Source organism: Podarcis raffonei, chromosome 6, assembly GCF_027172205.1.
Source record: "Podarcis raffonei isolate rPodRaf1 chromosome 6, rPodRaf1.pri, whole genome shotgun sequence".
NCBI classification, from domain to species: Eukaryota; Metazoa; Chordata; class Lepidosauria; order Squamata; family Lacertidae; genus Podarcis; species Podarcis raffonei.
The window spans coordinates 30,954,170-30,967,763 of record NC_070607.1 but is presented as its reverse complement, the minus strand read 5'-3'; the positions used below and the strand labels follow the sequence as shown (position 1 = coordinate 30,967,763).

At 43.2% G+C, this 13,594-nt stretch overlaps 1 protein-coding gene across 8 annotated transcripts in view; it reads left to right on the top strand.

The window, feature by feature from the left end:
* Positions 1–12,408, top strand: part of SAMD13 (sterile alpha motif domain containing 13) — a 28,902-nt gene extending 16,494 nt beyond the window's left edge. For 7 of the 8 annotated variants that reach the window (XM_053391914.1, XM_053391915.1, XM_053391916.1 and 4 more), the window contains 2 exons: positions 1,488–1,599; positions 12,205–12,408. In XM_053391914.1, the coding sequence (XP_053247889.1) occupies positions 1,488–1,599; positions 12,205–12,348 (256 nt within the window). In that variant the 3' untranslated portion in view covers positions 12,349–12,408. Of the gene's footprint in view, positions 1–1,487; positions 1,600–5,690; positions 7,262–12,204 lie in introns of those variants that run through there. The other variant, XM_053391912.1, reaches the window with a different exon arrangement.
* Positions 12,409–13,594: the final 1,186 nt, after the last annotated feature.

Genomic DNA, 13,594 nt, shown 5'->3' with positions numbered 1-13,594 from the left:
GCCTTAGTTAAGCCCCTGGAGCTGCTTACTTGGGAAAAACACTAAGAAGCCCCATATTTTGCCCAGCTGATATTCTCCCTAGAACCTCAGGATGGCTCCTGGATAATGTAAACAAGCCCAAGGTTGATGCATGTTCAGGGACAGCTGCCCCAAGATAAGATCCCGCGTACACAAGCTTGTTTATTGTTTATTTAAACAATTATATAATTCATTATACAGCTTTAGGCGCCAGGCAAAAACGTCATTTTTAACTAGGCCTTTGGTTGATTTGATTGACATCCTATGCCCTTTTAAAATGTGGGTTTTTGGGGGAGGGGGTTATTGGGTTGTTGTTTTTATGTTGGTTACGTATTTTGTGGTTTTATATTTTGATTTTATTCTGTGAACTGCCCTGAGATCTCCAGGTATAGGGCGGTATATAAATTCAATAAATAAGAAATAATAATAATAATTTATATACCACTTCACTACAATGAGTCTAAGTGGTTTAACAAAGATACTCTGTGTGTGTGTGTGTGTGTGTGTGTGTGTGTGTGTGTGTGTGTGTGTCAGTCATTTAAAACTATAACATCAGGCATCAATTGAAATAGCTGCTGGATTATTATTTTTTAAAAGTCATCATTAGGTGCTGGAAGTTCAACAGGATGAAAGCGTCTGTCTGACCTTAACTGGAATAGAGTTCCACAAATTCCACAAGCTTTTAACTGTTATTGTAAGCCCTTCTTGAAAGAAGACCAAGGCGCCATGCTTGCATTCTGCAAGGTGGCTGCAGGGACAGCTACGTAGCGAGAACGAATCTTCACAGGAAATTTGACCACATGTCTCCCATACTACTTCTGAATGCAGTTTAGACATGCTGGGTGTGGCAGCTCTGTAGTGGGAAACCTGCGGCCCATGTGGTCCTGGGCCTAATTTCATGCAGCCCAAATTTCATGTGGCTTGCAGAGATGGGTTGGCATAGCAGGCATGGCCAAACTTGGCCCTCCAGCTGTTTTGGGACAACAACCCCCATCATCCCTAGCTAACAGGACCAGTGGTCAGGGATGATGGGAATGGTGGTCCCAAAACAGCTGGAGGGCCAAGTTTGCCTATGCCTGGTCAACAGTGTGTTTGCTTTTGTTTGTGGAGGGGCAAGCAGTTGATTTTTTTCACATGGATCTCCTTCTCAAAGAGAAATACTCTCTACCCAACTTATAAAGTAAGCCCAGCTGACTTTGGGTCTCTGGTGGAAAATCCCCTGACTTTGGGCCTTGGAAGCACAAGAAAGAAATCAGTTTGTTGGTTTAACCCAAGAAGAGCGCAGGCTTAAAATCAGACTGGGTCTCTTGACTCAGCAAGGCAGTTGTGAGGGTTAGAACTCAGGTGAGCTTTCCTTCCTTAAGGTGAGTTTCCCTTCTCTCTTAGGGAGCAATAAGTTACTCAGCACCTGGTACATGTGTGCGATGCACAAATATTAACATTTGCTTGCATTTTTTAAAATTTCGTAGCTTGGTAGAGAATGGAAGACCACCTGATCCTGCTGACTGGGCGGTTACAGATGTGGTGAATTATTTCAGAACAGTGGGCTTTGAAGAACAAGCTCATGCTTTTCAAGAGCAGGTAAATCTGTTTGGACAATCCACCTTGTAACTGTTTGCCTATGCGCTTGGGGACACTCCTAAGAAGCAGTGTAGGCAATTGTCACAGAAGGATTAATTAGTTGAATTCTTTGCTTCTGTTCTAGAAGACCAATATGGCATAGTTGGAGGGGAGGGGCATGTTTGTATGATTACGCCTGTAAGGCTATGCACACTGTTTCTAAGAGTAAGCCCCAGTAAAGTTAGCTGGACTTAACTTCTGAGCAGGCATGTCTAGGATTGCTTATTGGCAAAACTGCCTGGCTCTACCACATTTGTGAACTTGGGCATAACGCTTAAGGCTGCAATTCCGCCCAATTTAACAGTCTCAAACTTGTTGGCAGATCAAAACACAGTTCCCAATCTGATTACTCACTTTGCAATGCAGTTTAGGTGCAGAAAAGTATTGGGTGCAGAAAAATATGTGTTTTACCGTCTGGATGCTCATAAAATGCACAGAAAAGCAAGGGGGAAATGTGTATTTTGAGGGAAATGCATACAATTACACCAAATGGGATGGAACAGAATGCCAACAAAAATGAAATGGATGCATTTACAGTATAATCCAAACCCAAGATCCACCCAGATGGATATTACTAAGCAAGTTAGTAATAGGTGGGTCATGAGCTGTCCCAGCTGAGCTGGTCTAGTTCCCTCCTTCTGGTTCAGCCAGGGATTTGCTAGCATAAGTCTTTCATCCTGGCTGAGGTGAGGCTATGCTGGCCAGGGCTCAGGTATGATGATGATAATGATAATGGTAATGGTAATAATAATAATAATAATAATAATAATAATAATAATAATAATAATAATATTATACCCCACCCATCTGGCTGGGTTTCCCCAGCCACTCTGGGCGGCTTCCAACAAAACACTAAAATACAATAACCTATTAAACATTAAAAACTTCACTAAACAGGGCTGCCTTCAGATGTCTTCTAAAAGTTTAGTTATTTTTCTCTTTGACGTCTGGTGGGAGGGCGTTCAACAGGGCGGGTGCCACTACCGAGAAGGCCCTCTGCCTGGTTCCCTGTAACTTGGCTTCTCGCAGCGAGGGAACCGCTAGAAGGCCCTCGGCGCTGGACCTCAGTGATCGGGCAGAATGATGGAGGTGAAGACGCTCCTTCAGGTATACTGGACCAAGGTAGCAAATCTTTCACTGGTGTAACTCCCCAAGGATGACTGTGTTTCAGTTCGTGTACTGTTTTGTCAAGCAAGCACAAATTACGTAGGCTTACCTTTAAATGTGAGCTGAATCACATTATTATTATTATTATTACTACTACTACTACTACTACTACTACTACTATTTATTTTGTGCAATCTTTGCATTTGCCAAATCCAACCCATGTGTGACTTCTGGTTTGTGGAAGAAACCCACCAAGCTTCTTTTGCTGCACTGCCGCTCTGTTCAACCTCTGCACATCCTTTTCATCTTCACTCTCAGTTGTAGTATGGATTTGGAGTCGTTCATGTGTTTCTTTCTGTGTGGAAGAAAACGATGGGCGGCTGGATTTCTCCAGCACCCGGTTGTGGGTAGGCGAGAGTGCTGAGGCTTTTACCTGAAATGGAGATTTGGAAAGGAATGAAGATCTTGTTGTAGACTGGAGACGAGCCTTTCCCAACAAAGTGACCCCCAGCCAAGCTGGCGGGGCTGATGTGAATTGTGGTTGTTCGAAAACAAGTGGAGGATACCTGGTTAGGGGAAGCTGCATCAGAACAACCATTCTCCTCCCTCCTGTGCTCTGGCCCAAAAGGAGATTGCTTCAAGCTGTAGCTGGGGACATCAGAAAGCCTGGCTGCCCCTATCAAGCTGTATCAAGCTGTAGCCCTATCAAGCTGTAGCTGGGGACATCAGAAAGCCTGGCTGCCTGGGATGGGGTGTTGATTTGAAATCACATCCTCCGACCCCTGATGCTGGATGGATGAGGATGTTGTTACCTGAAATGTGTTCTGCCCACGCTCAGCAGTGCACTTGGAATCTCCTGGGGCTTAAGTCCTGGTACCCAAAAATTGTTTGGGGCTGACCTAAACCCTGCTGCCAGCATGACGGCTGGTGTCAATCCACAGACCTGCTTTCAGACTGACTCTGTGATGCAGCTAACATTAAGTAATAACTTGGGGCGGGCGCTGCCGATAGGTTTTGCATAACCGCAGTACTACAGTTGTAAGTTGGTTAATTGCCATGTTTGTATTAGCTGCCGTGGCCAGGTGATGAAAACCCTGCTTACCCAGCAGGGTTTATTTACTCATCCGGACCTCTTATGTAAGGCATCCTCCAGGTTCTTCGGCCAAGGAAGCTTGGCTGGGAAGGCACAGCAGGACCAGCAATTAGACTGGCATCAACTGCTAGCCTTGAAATCACAGAGACCCTGGAGGGAGCTAGTGCTTGATTGGTGGTGTGTGCAGTTCCTTGAGAGAGCACTGCCTTGGCATGGGAGGATGTTCTGGCAGCAGCGATGATGAAGGTGACCTGAGGATGCCACAGTGACAAGGCCAGAGAGAGCGTTGGGGCCCATCCCTGTTTAGATCCATGTCCTCTGCCCTGAAGCCCATTAACTTCCTCTGCGCCAAATGTGCACAGCTACCTAGAGGGAGAGGGGGCAAGCAATGGGAAAGGCAGTGCTTTGCCTCCTTGCTGCTTGCATGTTCCAAGAGGACAGGGGGAATGAGCAATTGGAGCACAGCAAGGAGCAGGAGCCAAAGAGGCGAGGGGGTTGGGGGGGGGGCCTAGCAGAATTTTGAGCTTTGGCAAGGTGCCCAGAAATTCCTCCCTCTGGTGCAGAGGTGGGGAAAATATGGCATCTTCAGGGATTTCTGGTAGGAAGGCCGCTTTTAGCAATCCAGAACTCCCAGTTGAGGTTGCCAGCCTGTAACAGCAGCCTTACAAAGACAAAATATAACCCACACCGTTCAGCCACACACCCTTTGCTGACTCTCTCAGGGCATACCCGTACTCCTGCCTTTTCCTTCAGGGGCCCTTCATTCATTACCGCAACGGTGTAGGAGTCGCTTTTCTACAACTTCATCTTACTTTGCTGCAGTAATATTTTTACAAGACTGGCACAAACATGGCTGGGTTGATTGTGTTGGCTCATTCCGCCCAGTTGCTTCCCTCCCTTTCCGGCTGGGCACTAATTAGATGGGAAGGTCTGTTCTTTTATTACATTTATTTGCTGACCTTTTGTTTACCAATCGCTTTGCCTTATTGCCATCACTGCAACCTAGCAACCCTGGTGAGTCAGTCAATGAACTTTCTGGATCCTCGTGACCTTGCTGGCAAGGAGGTCAAACATAGGGAAATCAGCTGCAAGACTATACATGAGAGCAATTTCCCATGATCCTTAGCCAAACTTACCCTTGCTTCACTCCTGAAAATGAAATGGAGGTGAAAACCTCGCAATCAGGGGTTTGAACCTGGGTCTCCCTACTCTTACTCCTACAAAACTTAGTCCTACAAAACTTTGCAGCTGTTCAATTAGCCAGTCACTTTAATGGTTACTTGCATTTTCAGTTGTCTTTACCCCACCGCCCTGATATTTCTATGATACAGCTGTACAAAAATATTCTTAATAAGTAAACAAAACTAAAACAACACAGCACAGTTTAATAGTGAATTAATTTCAAAACGGCAAAATATCAACTAGGGTTTTTTTGAAAGGCTAGAGGGGATACATACAACACCAAGAGCAAAAGCAACGAGCCCAGCTATCAAGGAACACTTGGTGATACATAATGATTTTTAACATCTGTCTGAAGGAGCAAACAGAAATCAGCTATTCCCACAATGCTTGTGGGGTGTGATATATATGGCTGGTTTGCGAGCAGTGTATAGTCACCACAGCCGTAGAAAAACTGTGGGTGGAAGATTGCACCTTCCACTAGTAGTTGGTGAACATATTCGGTGGGAGTGGAATCCATGTTGCTAAAGGGAGGCCCTGTAGGGAGGAGAATAAAGAGGAACGCAATTCAGGTGCTTGTTTATTGTGGATGAGTGTAAGCACTTCTAACCCTGAGTTGTCCGCTAAATCTCAAGATGCTGTTGGGATTCTGAATATGCAGGCGAGAAAAGTTCCCTGTTAATAACCAAAGTGAAAATCAGCAAACCAGAAGATGTCAAAACTTTACTAAACAGGAGCAGAAGCCAGCCAGATACAAATGCAGGAGCCATTCATACTTGAAACATTCCTTTCAGATACCATCTGCTCTGCATGCTTCTAAAAACACCCCGACAACCTCAAAGGAAATTATACAGTTTTAATTTTCATTATCTGAAGATAGTTCTTTCATTAAAATTATCCCAACAAGTTGCTAGCATGCTGTGTCTACAGCTTTGCTATTATGTCTGCCTATGAAAAACATATATCTTGGCAATGCAGCTGGCTACGTGGGTATATGAATAAATGCAGATCTTTTCATATTTTGTACTTTAGCAGAAAGTATAACCCCCCTGGCCACTTTCCAAAATCAAAGTGCTTTACAGCTGTGCTCATCCTTATACTTCTGTTATTCTCTGATGTCATAGAATTCTGAAGGGCGAGCATTCCACCCTCATAGCCAATGAAATTGCAGTATGCAAATGAAAATGGCTGAAACCTAGCAGTTGGCTGATGTCATAGCGATGTCACAATTTCTCCCTGACAGTGGACTGTTTGAACCATTTTGAAATCAGTCGTTGGATGTTGAAACAGCTTTCCCCCCGCCCCCAACCTGTTTGTCAGTGCCCCAGATATCGGTGTTAAAACCCTGAGCAACGGTGGTGCACACAAAGACATGTAGCGCCTCATGTTATTTCAGGCCTGCCTTCTTTTGGAAAATGTACTAATAACCTTTCAACTGTGAGACTGACCAGGTGCCAGGACGTAATTGGGATATTGTTCAGATATTTGCCAGGAACAGAGGAAGCAGATATTTATGCTTAAGACCGTTGGAAGAAGATGGTGAATTATTACGAGGTTCTGGGAGTGCAAAAAACCGCGTCTGCGGATAACATTAAGAAAGCCTACCGGCAGTTGGCCTTAAAAGTGCACCCAGATAAAAACCCAGGGAACAGGGAAGCAGCAGAAAAGAAATTCATAGAGCTCTCTAAAGCGTACGAGGTCTTGTCTGACACTAAAAAGAGGGATGCCTATGACCGATCCCGCAAAGGAGATGGACGTGAGAGAGGGTGGCATGAAAGAGGCAGAGGTACATGCAGACATGGTGGGTCTGGAGACAAGGAGAGAGACAAAGGGCATCTCGACGCCGAACCGAGTTTCCACAGATCCCCCCTGGATGTGCGCAAGGGGGTGGACACCTTTTCCCTGAATATCCTTGACGACCTGCTTGACGACATTTCCAGTGACCAGCGAGGCCACCACGGAAGAAGAAGAACCAGAAGCGACAGCAGCTTTTCCGTCTCTATCAGTGGGGTGTCCCCCATTGCAGGAACCGGTTTCACTTCCTTTGGCTCCGAGATCACCGGCAGCTGTTCCTGCACCGCTCTCCACAGTGGCAGGAAAGGAAGGTTCAAGTCCATTATTACCACCAGCAAAGTTGTGGATGGCAAAAAGGTTGTAACCAAGAGAATTGTGGTGGACGGCAAGGAACGCGTTGAAGTTGAGGAGCAGCCCATCTGTTACTGAAGGGCTCCCGGCTGTAAATTGGTAAGGGGAAGCTGGTACTGAGCCTATTAGGAACTTGTACTGTGTTTCGCATTGTGTGATGGGCTGGTGGAAATACTTTGTGGTGCTTGGCGGTTCGGGAAAACCTTTGGGCGAGCAATAGCTTATTAGAAAAGATTCCCCCAGTCTCATCATGAGCTTTATTTAGGCATGCGTGGGGAGACTTCAGCCCACAAGTCACACTTGGCCTGCAAAGCTCTTTTTCTCTAGCCATGCCCATTGGCCCCGCTCATGACATCATATGAACCCCTACAGTTGCAGAAGTACCAAAAATAAAATTCAGGGTTGGGGGATCCCTACTACGCAATGAGAACTGAGCGTTTTCAGTGGCGATAGAATGCTGACTGACTGTTGGGGAGGGAACTGAAAACTGGAGAGGGAGGAGGAAGTGGAACGGAGTTGGCTGGAATCCTGAATGGTACTACATTTTGTTGTAGATCCCACTTGTATATATTTAAATGCGGTCTGGACCCTCAGTCTCACAACAATGCATGTCTACAGCCCCTTTTTGTTGAATGCAATCTGAGGCCTGAGAATCTCACCCAATGAAAGCTCAGGTTTCCAAGTGGAGAGGTGAAGGTGTCTATAGAGTGCAATGGTGCCCACCTGAGAGGTGCTGGAACTGCGCTCTGACACACTCTGGCAGAGGGGAAAAAAACAAAGCACTGAGGATTAGTAACGATGTCTCCTGGTGAATACACCACCCGGTTCCCTAAGTCTGCATCCTTTCACTTTTGTGAGATCAAACACAGGCACCTGCATGTGATCAGGCTTATGATGTTGACTCAGCATCATAAAATGGCACATCACTCTGTTGTGTCGCTTCTCCCCAAACCAAAAGGGTATGTATGAGGATTAGCTTATGCTAAAAGTTGAAAGTTGTGTGCTGCTTGTGGACTAGCCAGCAGGGTCAAAAGCGAGAGAAACATTGCAGGTGTCTGTCCACTAAGCGCTGGGAAGTTGAAGTGCTGCTTCCCAGCTCCGAAGTGGTACCTCATATTATGTTATCGGTTCAGTCAGCATTTCCCCCTGAATAAGTATTTGGGCAGCAGCTTCTGTGGCTGTAAGTTGTTAAAGGACCTGCATTCTCCACAGAAACAAATTGTGAATACCTATTCTTCCTAGAATGTTTTTGCATCTCCAGTCAACAAGCATTGATTGAATGGACCAGAGATTTTTCATTCTCATTGGGTGGCAGCGTTTGTGACCTCTACAGCTAAAAGCCATACATATTTATAATTGAAAAGGGTTCTGCATATGGAATTTTTGTGGGTTGTTGTAATTACAAATGTGGACATGCTTGTGGCTTTACTAATACTGGTTACATCTTCATGTATTTTGTTTGTAATGGCCTGAGAGCTTGAACAATAAATTTTATTCAATCGCAAGAATCTGACCACAGCAGAACAGGCAGGGGCGGGATCCTAATTGGCATGTTAGACTCATAAAATACTGAATTCATAGATGCAAGTTTAGCTTGTCAACATCATTTTTGCCATGTGTGATTTATGCAAAGCATAGTCTATTAAAGTTAATTGAAAATATAGTCAGGTATGTTTCATTAGTTACATTTTGAATGCTAAACTCTTATCAAGATTAAGTTTTATTTTAATATTAGCTGATGCCACACTTTCAGTTGCAGGGGTTGGGGATTGGGAACAAATAACAGCACGGCCTTTTAATTAGCAGGCCAATATAAGATGTAAATCACAAGTATAAGGAATCTCAGATTGGTACAAATTGGCCAGTCAGTATACTGCAACTCCACACAGATTCCCGTGGTGTGCCTTCCTCAAGCAAGCTATACACACCTTTTTGGTGTGACAGTTCTCACTGGTATCCAGTACCCTCACTGGTTTTTGACTGCCCACGGCAGCCATTTTGTGCTTGCACAGAGACCACACTTTCACCAAGATATCAGTATTGCAACCTCATAAAAAAAAGCACTTATATATGATTCTTGCTCATGACAGTGCCACTATACTTATACACGATCACCAGGAGTAAGTGTTGTAAGTAAAGACACCGTAGCAGTTTGAGGTTTGAGGCAGCTAAGAAAACTATACCCGAGCCAATAACTGCCCTTAACGGTCACGTGTTTTGCTGCTTTCTTTTCTTCTTTTTTTTTAAAGCTTTTATTCAAATTTCAAAAATTGTATAAAAAACATAACAAAACAAAAAATACAAAAATGCAAAAATACAAACAGACAAAGATAAAATCGAAAAACACAAAAAAATAAAACAAGTATACTTTCTATCTCTTATTTTCTTATAACTTACTTCCCCGACTTCCTCATACCTCCCCTTTCTGTATTCCAATTTCCAATTTGTTAATTCAGCAAATCCTTTCCCTAAATTTCAATTAATTTTTTAACTTTCGTTTCTTTTTACTTATCCGTTACAGCTGAAAACCACATAAGTGCTAAACCAGCGTCATACTAACATTCAATAATTTTACAATGTTTCTTAAGATAGTCCTTAAATTTCTTCCAATCTTCCTCCGCTGTCTCTCTCCCCTGGTCTCGAATTCTGCCAGTCATCTCTGCCAGTCCCATGTAATCAATCACCTTCATCTGCCATTCTTCCAAGGTGGGTAGGTCTTGTGTCTTCCAATACTTCGCGATGAGTATTCTTGCTGCTGTTGTAGCGTACATAAAGAAAGTTCTATCCTTCTTTGACACCAGTTGGCCGACAATACCCAAGAGAAAGGCCTCTGGTTTCTTCAGGAAGGTATATTTAAATACCTTTTTCAGTTCATTATATATCATTTCCCAGAACGCCTTGATCTTCGGGCACGTCCACCAAAGGTGAAAGAATGTACCTTCATTTTCCTTGCATTTCCAACATTTATTGTCAGACAAGTGGTAAATTTTTGCAAGCTTGACTGGGGTCATGTACCACCTATAAATCATTTTCATAATATTCTCTCTTAAGGCATTACATGCCGTAAATTTCATACCGGTGGTCCACAACCTTTCCCAGTCAGCAAACATAATGTTATGACCAATGTCTTGTGCCCACTTAATCATAGCTGACTTCACTGTTTCATCCTGCGTATTCCATTTCAACAGCAAGTTATACATTTTTGACAAATTTTTAGTATTGGGTTCTAACAGTTCTGTTTCCAATTTTGATTTTTCCACCTGAAAGCCAATTTTCCTGTCCAACTTATAAACCTCCATTATTTGATAATAATGAAGCCAGTCTCGCACTTTATCTTTTAATTTTTCAAAGCTCTGCAATTTCAATTTGTCCCCTTCTTGTTCCATAATTTCCCAGTACTTCGGCCATCTAGACTCAATGTTGAGCTTTTTCACAGCCTTTGCCTCCATTGGCGAAAGCCACCTAGGAGTTTTATTTTCCAGCAAATCTTTATATCTAACCCAGACATTATATAATGCTTTCCTGACAATATGGTTTTTAAAGGCTTTATGAGCTTTAACCTTGTCATACCACAAATATGCATGCCATCCGAAAATATTATTGAAACCTTCTAAATCCAAAATGTCAGTGTTCTCAAGAAGCAGCCAGTCCTTCAACCAGCAGAAAGCTGCCGATTCATAGTATAGTTTAAAGTCTGGCAGGGCAAATCCCCCTCTTTCCTTTACATCAGTTAAAATCTTAAATTTTATTCTGGGCTTCTTGCCCTGCCAGACAAATTTAGAAATATCCTTCTGCCACTTCTTGAAACAGTCCATCTTGTCCACAATTTGTAATGTTTGGAATAAAAACAACATTCTAGGCAATACATTCATCTTTATAGCCGCAATTCGACCCATCAAGGAAAGCTTCAAATTTGACCAAATTTCTAAATCTTTTTTCACTTCAGCCCAACATTTCTCATAATTGTCTTTAAATAAGTTCACATTTTTAGCTGTCATATTAATGCCCAAATATTTCACTTTCTTAACCACAGTCAAACCTGTCTCATTCTGAAACCTCTCTTTTTCAATGGCTGTTAAATTTTTCTCTAATACCTTAGTTTTTGACTTATTCAGTTTAAATCCTGCTACTTGACTTGTTTTGCTGCTTTCTGACAGCTGCTGTACCATAAGAGTAAATTTGGGTCAATCCAGGTTTCCTGTATGTGGCATCACCTGCTCCCAGTTCACTAGAGCTGCTTCTACACCAACTGGAGGTGCACAAGAGACAAGATTTTTTTTATTAGAAAAGCTACCAGAAAGGAGCGTTCAAGAAAGGGGCATATAAGAATGGGGGTGGCGAGGACTTTGGGAGAGTTGTGTGGAATGTGAGGGAGGATGGTGGTTGGAGACCAGTGGAAGGTTCTGTGTTTTCTTGGCGTTCCCATCCACTAAGGCAGACTATAGGGAGAAAAAAAGAAGAAGCTGGCAGGTGAAAGACCAGAAGCTACTGTAAAACATGAGTTGCCCACTCACAGGAAGCTCTTCCTTTATTTGATTTCTCCCTTACTTTACACTTTCTGGTCCTCTCTGAGAACCACCAGACCCTTGATGGTTCCTCAGTGTGATGTAAGCCCAGGAAGTGGAACTGTTTCTCAGGGACCACTCATTCTCACATAATTCCTCTGGCTGGCATGGAACCTTAGTCTTGGTTTAGACCTAGCCCAGGCTTCCTCAAACTCGGCCCTCCAGGTGTTTTTGGCCTACAACTCCCATGATCCCTAGCTAGCAGGACCAGTGGTCAGGGATGATGGGAACTGTAGTCTCAAAACATCTAGAGGGCCGAGTTTGAGGAAGCCTGACCTAGCCTGTTCAGAGGAAGGGGAAGTAGCATTTTCTGGATCTGAAGACCATGCTGGCCCCTTTGGCCACAGTACAGACCTGGGCACCTGGTGATGACTCTGCAAGCTGTTTCCACTTCCTGGGTTCATTACTTTCTTGAGGTTTTTGACACCCTCTTGCTTTCATAAATTGTCTGACCTATTTATTGATTTCCACCCTTAGGAAATTGATGGGAAATCTTTACTGTTGATGACGAGGAATGATGTGCTGACTGGACTTTCATTAAAACTGGGACCTGCACTGAAGATCTATGAATATCACGTAAAGCCTCTACAGACACAGCATCTCAAGAACACTTCCCTATAGTGGACTGTCAGATGGGGACAATGTTGTGTCTCTGGTATTCAGAATAAATAAGCAACTTTGGTTTCTTGTAGATGGAACTTTGTAAAAAAAAAAGAAAAGGGACTGTATGTGTACATAAAGAGTTTAAACCAAAATGGCACTGATATAAATATATATAAATATATATTTATAGATATATCCTATTGGATAGCTTTAGCAATATGCTGTATGGTGGTTATTGAACTGATGGGAGGGATGAGTTTCTCACTGTTCCATCAAGTATATGACCAGCTCAATAGTTTTTCTTCAGTGAGATAAAAGGTAAGTAAAAACGGAAAGCTAGACAAAAAACACTGATTCTTAGAATTACTGTTTGAGAGGTAAGGATGCTGTTCACCATAAATATCTCTTGCACGTGACTCATTGGGCATAGCTTAGAGGGATGGAGCAATCCTAGGTGAACCTCGAGCTTCTACGCTTCCTTCTTCTCTAGTGCACCCACAAGAAGAAGCTGGGAATCTTCTACCTTTGCTTTAACCACGGCCTGTTCTGTTTTCCCAGCTGACAAACTTTGGTTAATGTTGACTATGGTTTGTGCCAGCTTGATCCAACCATAGTTAAGATTAACCACAGTTTCTCAGGAGTATGCAATAGGCTGCTGTGAAAAAAATGGAAGAAGACGCTTTCCAACGCCTTGTGGCTGCACCAGAACAGAAGAGGGTTGGAGAAAGTTTGATGCTTGGGCTCCTGTTAAGCTCTAGTTTGCTGTGGCATCAAAACATAGCCACTGAACCTCAGTAGTGCTGTTGCACAATTCCCTCTTGCTTGAGTGGTGCTTGCACAAAATTATTTCACAATGGATTGTGCTCGGATTTGAAAGTGGATTGGGAGGGTGTGGATCAGCGGAAGTTGACATTTCTTTTTAGAGTCACAGCTCCTTTGTAACACTAGCAAGAGGTTCCAAATTTGCCAAAATCACCCTTTTTTGCAGAGGGGTCCTATTTCTGACCTTATTAAGGTTTGTTCATAGCATATTGTAATGTTTAACGCTGTGCATACCAGTAGCCTAGCACCTTTTGAGAGCAGAAGCAGCTGCACAGAGGTGAAACTGGGTTGTAAAATTTCCTCTGTTGTTTCTCGTTTGTGCTAATGTTCTTTGAATTTTAAAAGATGTTTTGTGAAAAGCAGGGGGTTTTTTTTCAAAAGAAATAACAACAGTTTGTGTTGCTCTGTAAGACATATTTTGTTTTGTTCTTGTTCTAATTTA